Below are 19,874 nucleotides of genomic sequence, written 5' to 3' on the forward strand. Positions count from 1 at the left end.
ATCTCTTCACTAAGGTTATGAGCTCTTCAGTTTTTTGTCCCGTTCACATCACCAACACCATATGGATCAGATTCTTACTTTACCAGCAAGGCTAAGGAGCTGTCCACCAGAATAAGAAGCAAGGCTTTCAGAATAGCAAGGGAGCTGTCCAGCTACAGAGCCACACTGAGCTGAATAACAGGAGATGTTGCATCAGCAAGTGCGAGGCACCAGCTGGGCAGCTTTATAGCCAGCTTTGCTGCTCCACTCCTTTTCTGAGCATCAAATTATGCTGGGGACCCGTGATTGGATTTCCTTTTTATTTTTTGCTGCATTTTTTGCAACCATGGAGAGTTGCAACTTTGTCAAAAGAGATGGAAGAATTGTGGTGATCAATCGATGGTAGTGCCATCCGAGAGGTGGAAATGCATCTTGTTGTTGCATTTGAGAGCTGTATTCTCAGTCAACAGCTCAGGACTTGCTTCTCCTCAGTATATTGGAATTGTAAAGATATGATACTGTACATAACCTCATGTAAAAGTATCCCTGTTACACACTGCGAGAAATATACGTATATATAGAGAGGGGGGGAGGGATATATGAACACAAACATTTTGTTCATCATTCTAAAAGAAAATATTTAATAATGAAAAATCATTTCCCCCCCAATTTTTCATAAAGAAACGAAGAAAGAAAGAAAGCCTTCAGAGAAAAGGGGGGGGGAAATCTCTCCCTACCCCCAAATTTTTCAGTCCCCCCACCAAGGCCTTCACATCTCTAACTCCAATGTACTCCTCCTTCAGCCATCTGTCAGCACTTCCTTTCTGATGTCCCTCACAATTCAAATTGAAAATAATAAAACAGGAGTCACCAACATGTGTTTCACTCCCTGACCTAACTCGGGCGATATTGCAGGCAAACCCATTCTTACAAACTCACCCACAAGTCATAACAGGCCAAACTCATAACACCAACCTGTCCTAAAGGAAGCCAATTAGATAAACAATCTCATTAAAACCTGCAAAGAGTTCATGCTGTGATGCCGCAAATGTAGCTTTTATCTTATTGTGCATATTAAGCAGTGAATCAACCAAGTACATGCTGTTTTCCTCCATTTATGAATTGGAGCTGAGAGCCAAGTCTCAGGCAATTACGAGAGAACTCCATGGGCAAAGGAAGCAACAAATGCTTCCAAAGATAACAGCAAAAACACCAATGTACCATTCCCCCCCCCCCCATCACTGAAGTAAGAGCTGTTCGACAGTGGAATTTGCTGCCAAGGAGTGTGGTGGAGTCTCCTTCTTTGGAGGTCTTTAAGCAGAGGCTTGACAACCATATGTCAGGAGTGCTCTGATGGTGTTTCCTGCTTGGCAGGGGGTTGGACTCGATGGCCCTTGTGGTCTCTTCCAACTCTATGATTCTATGATTCTATTCTATGAAGTACACTCTGGAGGCAGCATACATAATACAAAATATGACTGCCAATTCAGTCCTACAGTACACAGAATATTTATGAGACGATAGCGATAAACACAACTTTCACTAGCAAATGAAAAGTTATCTAATGACTATACTTAAGTTATTATTAAATGTGTATGTGATAAATTTACATTAGAAAGTCAACTGAGGGTGTTCCCATTAAATGGTCTTCCAGGTGCTGTTAAACTACAACTCCCATCATCCCTGGCCATTGGACATGCTTGTTGGGGTTGATCTGGAGAGCCAAAGGTTCCCCAACACCTGCCATTCAGTAAAGAGATTTTATCTAAGAATCAAAAATGGCAGTTCCTCAAGGGCTGCCTCTCCCCACAGGAAGCTACTTGAACTCCTAGCTCTGTTGAGGGAGTAGAAAGGCTTATGGTGCCACCTAGTGTTTCTTATTCCTGCTCATTTTCCAGGCCATGAAAGAAAGATAATAAACACATTCATGCATGCATACAAACAAACAAACAAACATAAAGTGGTGGTGCTTTTACTGGCCTTTTTTCAGTTAGTGTCACAAGCATGCAGACTCTTCTGTTAATACAGAACGTTACAGTCAGCAGAACACAAAGATTTATAATTTCGCTTTTAAGTCAGATAATACAATACTATTTATTAAACCAAATATCTTAAATTTAGGTTTTAACTGCCATGGCCCCTCTCATTCTGGCAATTGTTGAACGTAACATGCTGACCCATTTGTCCTTTATTGCACAGTATGCCACTTTGGAACATCCAAGCTGAGTCAAGCGGGGCTGGAAGTTGCCACAGATCAGCTACAGAGAACTGCCAGAAAAGCAGAGCTTGAAGTCCGCACAGCAGCTGATTGGTGGTACCTTCAAGCCCCACTTGGCCGGACTTGGGTTTTCCTTTCTGGCACAGTGTGCCCTGCTTCAAAAGGGTGGGTGGATCGGGTCACCTGATATCACTGTTCTGTCAAGTGATTGACAGGTCAGTCAATCCAGCTGTTACAATTGTCTGCCGAGGGGGAGGAAACACAGGGGTCAGTTTTGCACCCCTGTTCTAGGGCCTCAGAAAATGTTCCAATGCAAACTGGAAAAAGTTCAGATGCAAATTGCTCTATGCAAATTATTCTAATGGGCATAGGAAATTTCCACATAAATGATCCTTTGACCGTCTTTCCAGGTACTTCCCTTTGCCTAACAAACTTCTGCAAGATGTTGTTGGTTTATGATTTAATAGTGCTTCAAATGGATGGTGCATACTAAATGCAATGGATCTATGTTTCAACAAAACATCCCTTGCCATTCTTCTAGAAAATAGCCATTTGGCATTTTATGAAGACAGATCAGTTTGTTCCTCTTGCTATACTGTTTGTCATATATCTGCCCAAATAATGAAAATGTGCCAGAATGACTTAACCAGACCACAAACTTCAAAAAGTTAGGTGCTTTAATGGAGCAGGAAGTTCCAAGATTTATTATGCAAGCTTAACTGTGGGAAGAACAAAAAGGGACTGTTTGCTGTGTTAAAAATGGAATATAAATGTCATTATTATATGCAAGTCAAGTTTAATCCTCCATGTAGCAAAAACGTGTGATTACTTTTTTGTAGCAGGCCTGTGCATACATTAAATGAATAAGGGAAACACAAGGAATTTGGTGAACGTTTGTGGTTACCACCCCTAGCTGCAAAAAAGAAAAAGAAAAAAGAATGTGGGACTGAAATGGATTTTTAAAGAAGCGATGTAAAAACTTTTTTTGATTAATTTGTCTCTTGGCTTCTGCTCCTATAAGTCAGTATATTACTGCAGTCACATTCCCACCCTCTCCTCTGCAAATAGGAGGGGAAATGACAGATTCTTGATTTCATTTTGCGTCTTGATAAAATCTTAAATCATGAGATGTTAAATAATTCTTTTTGGATATAAACTGTTGTTTCCATACTAGTTCCATCAAGTAAAAGTTTCTTTCCAAATCTTATTTAGTATCTGACTGAAATTTTGATCACAGGCAAGCTGTAAACAGTTGTGCTATGTGATATTTCCCCCTTCTTACAGGCATTCAGAATACAGTACCAGTGGATGTTGCTCTCAGTAAAGAAGATCCGATAGCCCTGAAATTACACTTTATACCAGCGTGCCATAGGAGACACTGTAGTGCAAATCTTAAATATATGCACAAGCAGTGTAAGTGAGCTTGCTCATGGTTCTCCGCCACAGTTGCTGCTGCAAAACCACTTTTAATTTTTCCTGTTTTCAGGGCCTACAGTAGGACTCCTATGCACACTCTGTGGGGAGAAGTAAGTGCACAGGAATCTGTCTTCCTGAGTAAACATGGGTAGGATCCGTTTTTGATCCTCAGCATGCCATGCTTAGCCCATGTTTGTGCTGCTCTCACTCTTCTGCTCTGCAGGTGCAGGTTGTTTCAGGGCAATGCACACTGTTGGAGACTTGTACCAACCTAGCATGGAGGCGCCAAACTAGGAGTGTGATGAACTTCCATGGACAGGAAGTTTAATGCTACAGGATGTGTACCTGTCCCAGTAGAGTCATACCAAAGAAGCAGACGAGTGTCAGCTTGCTGACCTTCTAATCTACAGTGCACTTGGTTCATCCTGCTTCTGTTATAATGATGTCTCATCGTAATTGATGGCTTTCTTACCAAACCCAGACTTATAATTACAACAGCATTGAACCCCCCCAAAAAAGTAATTGACTCAAAAGCACAGGAAATGGAAATCTCCAAATGCCATATTGTAAGATTTCACTGCACCCAACTGGAACTGCTTAGGAAGGATTGTACCAACCACTTCCACAGCACACACGCCAAAAAAATTGTGATGGCGTGGTTTTATCACATGCAGAGATGTTAGAGGAATGGTTTGTGAAGAAATCTGGCAGTGCTTGTATTAGCACGACGGTTTAGTAACAGCAGCTCTAAAAGGACAAGAAAACCACCCATGTGCATTTGAACCAATGACCTCATAACCATGTATTCTTCTTTTTGGCCCACACCACAGGGTTCTCTTGCTTGCTGATGCTGCCTGCTTATATGTTTTTCTTCCACTGAGGACTGAAGGGAGGAGGCAAAATGTTTTGCTCAGAGGGGCACTGAAAACCAGCTTTTAATAGACCTGTTTTAATACAGTGCCATGGGGAAACGTCTGTGGGCTTCACACATCTTGCAGAACTCTGGAAAACCATGCAAGGAATGCAAGCACCCTCTAGTGGAAGCAGCAGAGTTGGAGTACTCATTCTTGTCCCGTCCCGTCCCGTCCCCCCCCGCATTTGATTTTGACAGCTTCCTGAATGCCTGAAGAGAGTGATGGTTGTTCTGAAATCCCTTCCTTTGGCTTTATTTTTAATACTCAGTTGACCATGAGCAGCAGCTTTGAAGGCTTTGATGTTTGACGTATGTTTTGGAATGCGGCATCACACTTCCTAGACCACGTGACCATGCTCCCATGTGAAAAGGGATTGAAGTGTACACAAGGGGGATCCTAACCTAACACACATTATAATCAAAGCACATAGGCTAGGGGAGGAGCTTGTTATCACAATGCCACTGTTATGTACTGAAGTTCTCACCCTGGGCCAGCAGGGGGATACTGTAGATAGTTATGCAAATGAAGGATCGAAAGTGACGTTCAGTGATTGGATAGTTTTAGAAAGTTGCTACAGTTACGTTGTTCTGGAGCTCTATATAAGCAGGCTGACTGAGCTTCTCAGTTCAGTTCTGTTCTGGCCTTTGAATAAACAAGAGCTGTTTGAAGAATCGCTGTGTTGTCTGATATGTTCGCCCACAACTTAACAGCCACCCCTTCATCTTCTGTGATCCAAAGGCCATGTTTGCGCACAATGGAGCTACCCTTTGGCAGTCACTCAAAAGCAGCCACCTGTCAAAGAAGCAGCCTGTTTAAAACCAGATCAAGTTGCATCAGGTTTGTTACCAATACTGCCAAAAAACATCTCAGTCCATTTCCCATTAGCATTTCCCATTTAAGGAACCAGGCAGAGGGCACAGTGGTGCCACCCTGTAGAATGCCCTCCCATCAGATGTCAAGGAAATAAACAACTATCAGACTTTTAGAAAACATCTGAAGGCAGCCCTGTTTAGGGAAGTTTTTAATATTTGATGAATCATTGTATTTTAGTATTCTGCTAGAAGCCGCCCAAGGTGGCAGGGGAAACCAGCCAGATGGGCAGGGTATAAATAATAAATATACTACTATTATTATAGCATTCCTTGGTGCTGTGTTAATAATTTTTTGTCTCTTTTTCACACTAGCCAATTTAAGTTTGTCTTCTACACAACTTTATTAATTTCACCCCACTTAAAGGATCTGCCAGACCCATCGCTTTAATCTCAAGAAGCCAAACTCAAATGTCATATTATTACATAGCTTAATGTAATAAAAAGTCTAATTAGGAGTATACTTTCATTTTATCCTTGCCAACATTAAAGTGTTGATAACATGATTAAAACCACCCTTACATACTTTTTAATGAAATCACATTTAACATGACATTTAGAGAGTGCCTTTAACATACACATTAAAGGTTCTACTTTTGCTTGTTCTTTCAAAGCCAATCTTAACATGAATTGTAATGTCAGCTTTATTGGTGCATTCTAAGTCTTAAACACAATTGCCTGAAAGCAATCTCTATTAATCACAGCCGAAAGCTGCAATCCAATGCACAATTCCATGGGAGCAAGTCCCCTTGAATCACTGCTAGACTGATTGCCTTTGGAGTCCAGTGTGGCTATTTATTTATTTTTAAAAATACAAATGTCAAGAGATCCAATCATGGCTCTCCCAAGCAACATGTAGTTTGGTCCCAGGTTTAAACCTATTGCCTGCCGACAGGGATGTTGTATAGGGATTGTCCAGCATCTTGAGCCCCAATATCTTTTCTACCAGGCTCTAGATCTTCTGCCCCTGCCATGATTAAAATGCATCTTGTAGCGATAAACATGGTTTCGGTAAGTTGGCAGCCCTAATAAGCAGAAGCACTAGGGCTAACTTGTGTGTTTGGCAAGCTAGGAGACTACTGTTTGTTCGAGACATTTATGCATATGGTATATTCATGTGCAAGCTTTTAAAACTTGTATCAAACTTGTTTATTCTACTCTATCCTTTTAAAAGTTAAGTACAGTTGTGTTTAACCCAGTTGGATTGAAAACATAAGTTGTGAGCTTTGTAGAGTGGAATTATGAACTTTGATTAAGAAATAGTTTGAGCTGTAGTGACCGCATAGCTAGGGTTGCCATATGTCCTCTTTTTCCAGGACACACCCACTTTTTCAGGTCTGGTTGTAAGATGGTCCTCCTTCCCCCCAGAAACATCCTCTTTTTCAGGACTGAAATTTCTGCCCAGGCAGATTTTTTAAATTTGGCAAAATGTCTGGAGGGTTTTGTGGTTTACAGTAATCCAAGAAAAATTGTCTAGTGCATTAGACTCAAATCTAAGGCACCTGGCTAAGCTAGTCTGCAGCATAGAATAACAACAGAGCAGCATCTTACACTAGCTACATACTGTATAAATTCCTTCTATTGGATCAAAGGATGCTGGCTAAGCTACAAGATCTCGGAGAAGTCTGGGAGTTCTGGGAGGGCAAGAACTAACATACCCCTGCCTTTAAGGCAAGTCCATATGTACCTGTTACGTTAAACAGTTTAATAAATTGTTCTGTGCACACTTATGTTCACAAAGATGTGAACATGAGCCCAAGGACTTTCATGTGGCAAGTGAGGGAGCAATCTGTATTATTATTATTATGTTGAAGGTTAAGAACATTGCTACTAGCAATATATCACAGCTTCTATAACCTCAGGTTGTGATCTGGGTATCCATCCTGGTATCTTTGCATTCCCTTTGGCAAATAAAAATTCCCACATGTATGAGGCCCGCTCAACTTGGCACATGCAGAAAAACAGTTTTAAAACAATTCGCAGCTGGCACTACATACTTGTGAAATCAAAGAATCATATAATTGTAGCGTTGGAAGGGACGTCCATGGAAGGAGGGTCCACCAGCTTCCAATGTAGTGAATTCTCTTACCATCAGAAAGTCTGTCCTAATGTTTAGTCAGAATCTCCTTTCTTATAATTTGAATCCATTGGTTCAGGTTTTGCCCTCTGGAGCAGAAGAAGACAAGCTGGCATTATCTTCCATGTGATAGTCCTTCAGCCCTTGAAGACAGCTATCATACCACCTCTCAGTCTTGTCTTATCTAGGCGAAACATGCCCAGCTCCTCTTCATAAGGCTTGGTTTCCCAACCTTTTACCACATTATTTGCCTTTCTCCTCACATCTTCCAGCTTATCCTTCTTAAATTGTGGCACCCAGCACTGGACACAGTATTCCAGATATGATCTGAACATATTGTTGACTCACTTTAAGCTTGTGATTTACTAAGATCCCTCAAACCCTTTCACATGTACTGCTTTCATGCCAGGTGTCCCTATCTTATATTTGTGCGTCTTATTATTCCTACTTAAGTTTAGAAACTTACATTTGTCCGGATCAAAATTTACTTTGTTAGTTTTGGTCCAGTTCTCCAAACTGTTAAAATAATCTTGCATCCTGATTCTATCTTCTGAGGTATTAGCTACCCTTCCCAGTTTGCCATCAGCTGCAAATTTGATGTGCAGCCCCTCAATTCCTTCATCCAAGTCACTTATAAAGATGTTGAACAACACCAGGCACAGGGCATAACCCTGTGGCACCCCACTTGTCACTTTTTTCCAGGATGATAAGGAACCATTGGTGAGCAGTCTTGGGTTCAGTCAGTCAACCAGCTACAAATTCATCTAATAGTAACATCATCTAGCCCACATTTTGCCAGCTTCTCCCAAGAATATAATGGGAGACTTTGTCAAAAGCCTGATTGAAACCAAGATACACTACATCCACAGCATACCCCTGATCCACTAAGCTTGTAATTCTATCAAATAAAGAAATGAGATTAGTCTGGCATGATTTGTTATTGAGAAACCTGTGCTGGCTCTTAGTATCCTTTTCTAAGTACTCACAGACAGATGGTTTAATTGTCTGTTTTAGGACTGTTTGTCATAGTGATGATGTAAAGCCAACCAGTCTAGTTTCCTGGATCTTCCTCTGCCATACTTTCTGAATATGTGAAAACATTTGCTCACCTCCATTCCACAGGGACTTCACCTGTTCTCTAATAATTCTCAAAGATTATAGACAGAGGCTCTGAGATTACACCTGCAAGTTCTTTTAGTATCCTTGGATGCTGTTCATCAGGCCCTGGAGATTTGAATTAATTGAAACAACCTCTTTTCTTATCTTGAGCTGCAGCTTCCTCTCTGATTTATTTATGCCCTAGATTAAGCTCTCATCCAAATTTTTAAACTGGAGAGTATGTCAACAGTTAGGTTCATAATTCCATGTGGTGGGAATGAAAATCTATACCATTATTTTAGAAAATTGTCTTTGAAGAATGTTCTTCTATTACAGGACAGGTGATACAGCCTGATCTGAGGTTAGCTTTATTAAATCTGTTTATAGATTACCATAAGAATTTACTGCTTAAGAACGTAATCTTTCTCATGTCTGCAAGTTAGAAATATATTACTACAACACTGTAAAACAGCTTATAACTTAACTCCAGAAGTATGGTGGGATGGATTACGGAATACAGCCCTTATGGAGAAACTAATGAAGCACCTTAGAGCACTCAGAAACACAAAGTCCAAAGACAATTTTGAAACTGTTTGGTACATGTTTATTCAGTACACTGGAAAGGACAGTGTTGTTCCCTCACCACCAGTTACCCACAACTCACTCTGGGACAATCTGTTAAGATGGGTAGTAAAGACACCTAACTGATGTAATCAGCTCTAAACTATTTAAAAGTCTGTTAAATATTTGACTGTATTATTGACATTGTATATGCACAGAACATTTATTGTGGGTGGGGATATACAAGGGTTGTTTGTTATATACATTTTCAGAAACTGAAAAATTAAATTACAAAGATGATTTGGGGCGGCGGGAGAGGGGAACAAGGCTGTTGTTTAAAGTTCACTAACCAGTTCCATTCCCGGAATTGCTCATGACACCCTATCTGTTTTATTTTACTTTGCTTACAGGGTGGTTTGGCATGCTACAAAATGCAGTGGCAAAGAGAAAGCAGGCACTTGCCATCATAAATTTTCCCGGAAGCACTCTTGCACACTGACACAGATTTATGTCACAGAATGTGTCCCGGTCCATTAAATACTTTGCACTGCCCTATCTAGCAAACCTGTCACAGCCCTCCCAATAAACTCTGTCCATTTGTCCATGCTTATAACAAACATCTTTACATTCATTAGTATATATATTTGTGAAGTAGAATAAGACAAGCAGATATATGCAGTTGTGAAGGGTGAAAAATTAAAGGTTGTGGGGAATTATGTGTGTCAATTATCATCAATAAAAGATTGACAACAAAAACCCACACACTCTGGCGTCAGAGTGAAGCTGCGAAGCAAGTGGTTTTCATTCCAACTCCTGCCTGATCAGAAAGCTGGGACATCCTGTGCATGTTTGCTCAGACAGAGTCTTCCAGCGCAAGCCTATGCCTGCCTACTCAAGTCCCACTGAGTTTCAGGGGACTTGGTCAAAGGTAGTGTGTATCAGGGAGCAAGTTTCACTGAATACCATGGCACTTAGGACTGAATAAAATCACAGAACTATAGAGTTCTGTGGGGCCACGGGGGTCATCTAATCCAAACCCCTGCCACGCAAGAATCTTTTGCCCAACATGGGGCTTGAACCCACGACTCTGAGATTAAGAGTCTCGTGCTCTACCGGCTGAGCTACCAAGGGGGAATGCCCTGCCCTGCCCTGCCCTGAACCCGCAATAAGCGATTTACGATCCACCTTGCTTGCAAGCGGTCGAAGTCCTAACGTTTACATTTGCACCATGGGTGGGATGGGACCACGGCTGCAATCCTGGCCCCACTTACCTGGGAATAAGAAAGTTCCTTTGCTTCTGAGCAGGCACGGCTAGACCTGCGCTGTCATACCTCAGCCGTACTTACCGGGCAAAGCAAGCGCCCAGCGACGGGGACTTGGGACGGCTCGATGCCGGGCGCCCTCGCGACTGAACTAGACGGAAGCCGAAGGGGCGCGCTCGGCGTCGCGAGAGCCAATCAGAGCCCCGGGAAGCCGAGAGCCGCATTGGACCAGAGAGGCGCCGGGCGGCAGCGCGGACAACGGGGAAAAAGCGCCGCTGTGCCCTGGGCTCTCCGGCGCCCCTCACCCCCTGAGTTACCTGTGGAAGTAGTGGCCGCAGAACATGCCGCCCAGGAGCCGGCAGCCCAGGGGCGCGAAGCGGGGCGGGCTGCGCAGCGCCAGCAGGAGCGCGGGCACCAGGAAGGCGGGCAGCTCCTGCAGGAACCAGGCGCAGCGAGCGGACAGGTGGGCGCGGCGCCTCGGCGGAGGCTTCTTCTCGCCCTTGTCCGGGGGCGCCGGCGGCGGCTCCTCTTCCTCCTCCTCGTGCTTGCCGTAGCGGGAGGGCGTGTGGCTATAGAGCCACAGGTGCAGCAGCCCCAAGGACAGCAGCACGGAGCTGAGGGACCTCACCAGGCTCGGCGAGCATTGCATGCTGCTCGCGAGGGGGCGCTCGGCGCTGGCGGCCACGGCAGGGCAGCCCCGCCATTAATAGGGCCGCCCGGGCGCCCGCCTCCCCCTTCGCGAGGAGGGGTGGGGTGGGGGCTGGCTTGCTCGCAGCTGAGGCGGGAGCCAGAGGAGGGGCGAGCGAGCGCTTCCTCGAGGTGTGCTTTCTCCGTCCCCGAGCACAGACTTCTCACTCTGCAATCTCTCTAGCAGAGAGAAAAAGATCGAAGGGTCCGAGCCACCAAAGCAGCGCAGGACGAGTTTGCTCCACGCTCCTCTGTCCGATCCCAGAAGTGCCTCGTGTGGCCCCTCGCGCTTGTCTTCGTAGGGCCACGAGGTTGCTTGTTGTTGCCGTGCTCTCCGTAACAGACAGACGGTGCTGCCTTTCTGGGATCTTGTCAGCCCGGTGCTAAACCTGTGCTGCTGCTGTTGTTGTTTAAAGAGCGGTGGGCAAGGGCTGGCCTACAGCATAAGAGCCAACTCCTAGGGGCAGAGGTCCCTTGCACCCCCCCAATAAAATATTTGAGGGGACAACCCCCCCCAAAGTTGATGGGCATTGCTAGTCAAATAGTGTAGATGTGCCCCATCATGTGATTGATGATGCAGTGCAGGGCTTAGTTGCTCCTCCCCCCCCAATATTTCATTCAAGTTCGCACCCCTGGCCTGAGGCAAAATGGTTCCCCATTTCCATTCCATGACCAAACTGGCAGCTGAATCTAACCTCCAAGCAGGGGTGAAACTAGGCTTTCTTTCACCCAGGTCAAAGAACCAGTTTGGCGCGCGCGCACACACACACACACACACACACACTGGGAGCCTCAATGGCGCACCCCTGGAGGCTTCACCTGGGACAAAAAAAACCCTAGCTAGCTGCCCCCCCCCTTTACAGCTCTGCCTCCAGGGGACACTGTCCTATACCTGAATCTGAAGGCAGCTGGCTAGCTTAGGGCAGTGTTTCCCAACCTTTTTTGGGCAAAGGCACACTTGTTTCATGAAAAAAATCTCGAGGCACACCACCATTACAGCCCCGTGACGTCAGCGCGCAGCGTCACGCCGGGAGGGACATGAATTGCTAGCAAATTACATAATCACCTCCTTGAGGGCTGGCTCATCTTCTCCGAAGGCAGAACCCCATTAATTAACAGCACAGACTCACACCATAGCCAAGACGAGGGGAGAAAACCTCAGTCATGCACAGTCATGCACATGTGGGGGGCTAAATGAGGACGAAGACCGGGCAGAGAGCAGGGTTCAAATCACCCCATCTGGCCAGGACAATCCCTGGGTGCTCCCTTGGGCCACTCACCTGACCCACCTCGCAGGGCTGTTGTTGCGAGGATAACACGGGGAGAACCACGCGCGCTCCGGGAGCTCCTTGGAGGAGAAAGCGGGCGATGAATGCAATGCACGAAATATATGAGAGGCGACCAGGTTTTGCAGGTGAGGGGCCCCTGCCAGCCTCCGCTTCCAACACCCGGCGCAACGACGCCGAAGTTTCCCCCCGGGCTCGGCTCGGGGAGCAGCGCTGCTCCCCCCCGGCTCCCCTTCGCCCTCCCGGCTCTCTCTGCCGCCCACTGGGGACCCCCCTCACCTGCCAAGTCCGGAGCGCCGGTGGAAGTTGCATGCATGCATGCAGGGCGCCGCGTTGCCATTGCATTGCACTGCACTCCATACAACGCCTGCACGCATGCATTGCCTTGCACGACCGCCAAGGGGTCTCCCCGCGGTCCGATGCATCCCCTCCGGCGCGGATGCAGCATTGCAAAAATAAAACCCCCCCGACGCAGCCCTGCCTGGGGGGCAGCCTCCGCCTCCGCCGCTCCGCCTCCGTGGGGATCCCCGGGCTCCATCCTGCCGCCCGATCTCCGCGGGGGCGCAGGCAGGCTGCGCGGGGTCTGCGTGGAAGATCCCCTGCCCGCCCGGCCGCCGCCGCCGCGCTCATTCCATGGCCGGGAGAAGAGCGCTTCAAACAAAACGCCCGGCCCGCCAGGCCACGCTGGGAAACGTAGTTCGTGCACCCCGCGCGGGCGCGGAGCCCAAGGGCGAGGTGACTACGGATCCCGGCAGCCCCCGCGCCGGGGACGGAGGGGGAGAGGCCGGGTGCAGGGATGGAGGGACGGGTGGGCGAGCGAGTGAGTGAGTGGCAGCCGCCAAGCCTTGGCCGAGAGCCAGGAAGGGCCTCCCCGGAGGAGGAGGAGGAGGAGGAGGGAGGCGCAGAGCGGGAAGGAGGGAGGGAACCCCAGGGGTCATCTAGTGACGGCGCCCCAATCGAAAATTTGACTTAAAAAAAAAAATCTTTCGAATTTTTTAATTTTTCCCGCGGCACACCAGGCAACATCTCGCGGCACACTAGTGTGCCGCGGAACAGTGATTGGGAAACACTGGCTTAGGGTACCCAGGGCCCATTTCACACATACACCTTTGTACCTCAACACATCACTGCCGCTTCTCTCCACCCTCGCATTAGACTCTGCCTACTCTTGGGGACGGCCTTGGGGACGGGGAACCAGTGGGCCGCTAGGTGTTGCTTGACTTTGGCTCTCATCAGCCTAGTCTGCATGTCCAGTGGTCAGAGGTGTTGGGGACTGTAGTCTAACAACATCTGGAAGCTCATAATTTCCTCAGCCCTGGCTGTTGTTTTCAGCCTTTCTAGGTTATTTCGGAGTGTAATAACATGCTGGACTTTGTGGCCTTATGGTTATTGAGGCACAAACCTTCATCCAGTACACCCTCCTTGCCTTCTGGAACCCTCTTATTGGGCAGGTCCTAGCAGCAGGATCAGATGAGAGGATTCTGCAACGCCAAATAATGAAATGAAAGCCCCTGAGAGTTCAGTTCCGTCAATCCCACCAGAAAAAAAAAAATCCCACAGAGAAATGTCACTAGCAAAGCTGGCCCAATACACGCATGCTCCTTTGCCTATTCCACATACAGAATCCAATCAGAGTGGCACTTGAATCTTATTTCAGTACTGTCAACCAGACAGCATCCTTCACACCTGAGGGCATCAGGCTAGCTTAAGGGTGTAATGTGCTCTGTTTTCCCACCTGATCTGATAGGGTAGAAGGAGTGGGTAGAGTAGAACACTTCAGCTCCCTTCCCCTTCATCAGTACAGAGCTGAGTTGCCTCTTACAAGCAAGTGTCCGGTCTCCTAATTAAACACCCTCTCTCCCCCTGCTGCTTCCCTGTTCAAAACTGATCCTTCCCATACCTGATCTTCTCAAATAGGGGGAAAAAACACTATCAGGGTCTGTTATGTGTATTTGCGTATAATGTGTAGTTCCAACAGCTTAAATAGTGGTACCTTGGTTTAAGAACAGCTTAGTTTATGAACAACTTGGATTAAGAACGCTGCAAACCCGGAAGTAGGTGTTTTGGTTTGTGAACTTTGCCTTGGAAGCAGAACATGTTCCGCTTCCTGTTAAGTGTGTTCCATTTGTAAATTGAGTCCCCCGCTGCTATGGGAAAGCACGCCTTGGTTTAAGAACACTTTGGTTTTAGAATGGACTTCCAGAACGGATTAAGTTTGTAAACCAAGGTACCACTGTACAAATAAATGTCAGCCAGGAATTCTTTGGATCCATCTCCATGCACCATCCATTAGCTTAGGCCTCACAAAACATTTGGGGCCAGTGGGTTATGTGGGTACATTTTGAAATTTGAGAGTGTGCTGTAGGCACCAGTCACAAAATGGCTGCCATGGGAGCTTGATGTAAAGCAAAACTAGAGTACAGTCATGTTGACCTATTTGTAATTCCATAATCGAATAAAGACTCCTGTTCTAAAAGGGAAGGTTAAATAATGGGAGGGATACCAGAAATGCATGTGTAAGCAGTTTTATTGGTGGTGGTTAAGAAATGTTTTAGGGGCAGGCTCCTGTGAAAGGACCTTGAGAAAACTTGTAAGGAACTGCAGAGGATACATACACAGAAGAGCAGAGTCTGCAGATTTGCTGCTCTGCGTGTGACAATGACCTTAAGAGCCATTAGTTTCCATTTCTCTTTGCACGCTGAGCACCAGCAGTAGAACCATAATATAATTGACTCTTTATGTGGAGGAAGTTGTGCCATTTATGATCAGTGATGGTGGCTCTAAAATCGGGGGGGGGGGGGAAATCCACTTTCCAAGCAACAGTGTATTACAGCTTGATTTGTGATATTCCTGAACCAAAAGCAGTTCCCTCATGGAAGACATTTGAAAGCTACAACTAATGAACAACTGCAGTGCCTGATCTTGTAAACAGATGGTGTCAAAAGGTACTAGAATTTTGTGGTCTTGGTGGTCATGATACTCTGTTAATCCCAGTTAGTCAACAGATTACATGCATGGAATGTATATTTAGCATGACGAAAATGTTTGCTTTTATAATCCATCTTTACAGGTGAAATTAAGGTTTAGAGGCAATCAAGAAAACAAATCCTCTGCAATTTGGATTTTGAAATTTGACATCAACATAGAAACTTCAGCATCAAAAATTAACACACAATTTGACTGGTTTGTTTCCCTTCCACCATCTTTGAAAGAAGAAGGATGCCAAGTGTCAAATCCAAAGATGTGCTTGCAAAACTTGTAAAGGCGTATTCCACCTCCCTGGAAACTGTTGTGGGTCAAATTCATTTCAGCATTACCAATTTCCTTGTGTCCATTTGAGAGCCTGCTATTTCTTATTTCTGCCTAGTGGAGCACAACCCATAGGTCTGCATAGCCCTTCACCAAGAGAAGGAAGTTTTTTCAATAACGATACAGACATATTTTTGTGTATCTTGACAGTGTTACCATAACAGAGGCAGACTCTGCCTCCACAGCTGTGGCCAAATCCCTTACCTAGCCACATAATGTGGTCTTTCAATGGACAGCAGATGCAGTCCACCACATTCTTTTTCACTAATCCAAAAGTTATATTAATCTCTAACTAGGCTCACTGCACAGATTGTCAAAAGAAAAGCTGTGAATTGTAGCAATAGTGAAGAATGTGATTTGGGAAACATTAACAGAACTACTGAATATTGTAAGAGTCACACAGAAAAGGGTCAAGTGGGGACAGAGTTCATATTTCCTGACTGAAATTGAGCACTATTGAAAAGACAAGTTCGTTTCTTCTGCTACTGGAATCTTACGTCCCATTGAACAATTTTATTTTTTTTAATTAGCCTAATAGTCTTATGTCTGCTGCTGCTCCATTACCAGATTGGCATGTATTTTATAATAGAACACAGCATACTTTCTAGTCTTCCTGCATTCTAAAAAAAATTGATGGAGTAGTTGCCTTTACAAGCTTCCAATTTGTTTGCTCCAGGCAATGTCACAAACTATGCAGGAATTATACATGTATAATGTAATCTTAGAGTACAGAGAGAGTTCTGTCTAGCAGTTGGGGGGAAAAGATATAATCATCCTATGGGCAAAAAGGGGCATGTACTGTACACTAACTTCAACCAAGGACAAGATAACACTATTTAGTACAATTAAGGGTGATTCCTGACTCACTATTTTGCGGGAAAGATTCAAGCACATGCTGGAACTTTAGACTTCCACAGTTAAAGGGTATTAAAGCATTATGTCACCCTAGTGCAACAAACCCACTTTTTAAAAGAATCGGACTTCTTGCTTTTTGGAAAGTAAATCAGGATGAATGCTCAATGTACAGGTCAACTGGAGGGGCTCTAAGATCAGTTTTCTAAAGAGAAAAGGCCATATATAAAGGAAAATACTGTACATGCATTGATACTTTTAAAATTATTATTATTATATTATGGAAATATGGTGAGCAAAATAATTATGCAAATGTGTATACATCTAAAAAATGGTCAATTTGGCATACTTTTACTTCTTTTCCGCACCGCAACATCCCAGTCCCTTAGTGTACAATAGGGCAGGGTCTATCTCCCAATAGAAAAGGCCCAGAGAGGGAAGCTGAGAGTGACAAGGACTGCAGAGATCCTGCCAAGCAATTGTTGGATGCTTCACCCAAAATATTTACTAGTCTCTTCATTTCTAACCAGGCATGGCCTATCTTCAGCTGGAAATATTTTCAAGTATTTTGGCATATAGTACATATGAAATTCAAAGTTGTAGCAGAAGTCTTAAGGCTATTGTATGAGACATATGATGTAACTCCATATTCCACACTACCGCTCATTACTATAAGGCAGTGATGAGGAACCTCGGGTCTGTGGGGCAGATACAACTATCTGGCCCTTGGAACGCTCTCCAAGGGTACCCCCACACTAACCATACCCCCACTCCCAGGCCACGCTCCTCCTCACTGGCCCCACTTCACACTCATTGGCCGTTTGTGTAAAACCTACTTTACTGTACAAAGGTAAAAATCACACCCATTGCTCTATTCTCCTATGCCTCTGAACCTGCTTACCACTGGCATGTGCCCTCCTGAAAAGGTTGCCCAGAAAGAAACGCAGCCATTGGGCAGAAAAAGGTTAGTCACTCTGCCACCCCCACTATAAAGGAACATTACTGTCAACATGCCTGCCAACCTAGCAGTTCAAAAGCACATCAAAGTGCAAGTAGATAAATAGGTACCACTCCAGCGGGAAGGTAAACGGCGTTTCGTGCGCTGCTCTGGTTCGCCAGAAGCGGCTTAGTCATGCTGGCCACATGACCTGGAAGCTGTACGCCGGCTCCCTCAGCCTGTAAAGCGAGATGAGCACTGCAACCCCAGAGTTGGCCACGACTGGACCTAATGGTCAGGGGTCAGGGGTCCCTTTACCTTTACTTTACTGTCAATATTGTTTTCCTCATCAAAGATGGGCCAGGATCCAAAGAGCTTATCCTGGCAGGCCCAAGGGCTTGGATATGCCTCATAGGGTTTTTGACTTCCCCGTCTACTTTGAATAACAGACACCCATATGCTTTTAGAAATCCAACCAGGTTCAAAAAGAGTTTTCTAGTGACGTAAGCTACTGTTGGGGTTGGGGAAATCAAGCACAAAAAACCCTGGTTTGTAGCCAAGGTCCCTTCAGCCCTCCCAATAAATATTTGGTGTCCATGTACAGCATCATGTGATTGATTATGTGGGGCAGGGCTTATTCAAGTTCCCACTCCTGGTGTGCAGAAATAGTCAAGCTGTCCTCTGGATGCTGGCCAAGGAATAATCCCTATTACACGGCTTTAAAGAATAAACAGCATCAGCATCTATGTTGTGACAGGTGCCTAATTTAAAAGATATGCTGATATTTATTGCAATTAAGTACTGTCTGTTTCGCTCACATGCAACTGGAAGGTGTAGTAGTTTCACTGGAAAAAGCAACTAGTTGCACTGAAAAGCAAAGAGTGTGTTAGATCTCGATACAAACTGGAAGAAAAAGCTAACTTTTGTTTCTTTTTCATCAAGTTTTCAATACAGTGAGGCATAGGAGCCAACTCCTAGGGGCTGTGGGAGCTTCAGCCCCCCAATAAAGAATCTGAGGCAGCTGGGGCCCCCCCAAAAAGTTGGTGGACACTGCCATTCAGGTGGTGTGTGTGCACCATGTCATGTGATTGATTATGTGGGGTGGGGCTTACCTGGGCCCCACAATATTTTATTCAAGCTGGGACCCCTGCAGTGAGAGAGGAGACAGTTAATCTTTGCAGCCCGCAGGCACCAGGTCCTTCAAGAGTCTCAATGTTAGAAAGAAACCACATTTTAATCTACAAAGAGATCTTTGCCTACACTGGGGGGAAGGTCCCACTGCACTCTTGAATAGACATATATAAAATTACACTTAGTTGATCAAGCATGTTCATCTGGCAATTAACGCAGGGTTGGTGCGTGATAGTTCTGAACTGCAACTGGATCACATGCTAAAAAGTGGGTTCAGAGATAGCCCTTGATCTGGAATAATTCTTGCTGCCATCTAAATAAGATGGGGAGGGGATAGGGAACCAGCTCTCTCTGTTATGCTACCTGTGCTTATGCCTACAAGAAAAGCTTTTGCATTCAGAAGCAGTAGAAAAGCAAGCCCTTATCCTCACAGCCAAGCTCAGACTTTGAGTATATATACTGTGACTGCCATCTCAGCAGTATTGCAGAGACCAGATATTTACTGATAACCTACATAGACACTTCACTTAACATTTTGGCACAACCACCATGGATTTCAACCTGAATAGCAGGAAGACTTGTCCCCAGATCTACTTGTCAGTGTGCCAAAAATGTCCTCACGCTTTCCCCATAATAAAGAATTGAACATCAAAAGAACAAAACAAAATAACCTTTCCTACATGGTCTCAGAGTCTGGCAGCCATTCGCATCAAGGAACAACCCCCAAATTCCAAACGCAGTTAAGAATACTGACAAAACTCTTCTTCTGTGCACCTCTCAGGTAGGCACCATGGTCATTATAAGTTCTGGCACCTATTTTTCTAGAAAAATTGCACTTTGAGGGGTTTCCCCCCCTTAAAAATATAAAGTGGTATGGAAATTAATAAATTAATAATGGGCTGCTTAAAGGATACATAGGCTCTCATCAACAACAAACTATCTGGTGGGATTCTAAGTGCTTTCTTCCTCACAAATATCCAGGTGACGAAAGCATTGGGTCCATTAATACCTCCTCTTCAGTAGGCATCTTTTGTGAGGCCCATTGCACACTATGCATAACAAACAAGTGCACTGATTGGCAAACATTCTATCAGGAAAAAGCTCTTCCCACGTTCAAAGCACAGCTTTGGCAATTCAGTTCTCTTGGGAATTTTCCCAAGTCTTGAAATCTGTAATTGTGGCTGCTTCTGTCCCCGGGATACTAGCCAATCTGTATTAGGACATTAGTTTCATCTGCATACTATCTTCAAAGGGAAAATGTTACACTTTTGGACTGAC

At 45.1% G+C, this 19,874-nt stretch overlaps 1 protein-coding gene and 1 long non-coding RNA gene across 3 annotated transcripts in view; one reads left to right on the top strand and one right to left on the bottom strand.

The window, feature by feature from the left end:
- Positions 1-11,149, bottom strand: part of SRD5A2 (steroid 5 alpha-reductase 2) — a 27,151-nt gene extending 16,002 nt beyond the window's left edge. Inside the window, exon 1 of the mRNA XM_083496973.1 lies at positions 10,712-11,149. Within this exon, the coding sequence (XP_083353099.1) occupies positions 10,712-11,043 (332 nt within the window). The 5' untranslated portion in view covers positions 11,044-11,149. The remainder of the gene's footprint in view (positions 1-10,711) is intronic.
- Positions 10,754-16,634, top strand: LOC310704072. Of its 2 annotated transcripts, none has more exons than XR_014524552.1 (2): positions 10,754-10,857; positions 15,438-16,634. It is a non-coding gene; the product is annotated as an uncharacterized lncRNA (long non-coding RNA). The 2 variants fall into 2 exon arrangements; XR_014524553.1 differs by lacking the exon at positions 10,754-10,857 and adding an exon at positions 15,214-15,312.
- Positions 16,635-19,874: the final 3,240 nt, after the last annotated feature.

The sequence above is a fragment of the Podarcis liolepis genome, assembly GCF_965112155.1.
Source record: "Podarcis liolepis genome assembly, chromosome: 3".
Classification (NCBI taxonomy): domain Eukaryota; kingdom Metazoa; phylum Chordata; class Lepidosauria; order Squamata; family Lacertidae; genus Podarcis; species Podarcis liolepis.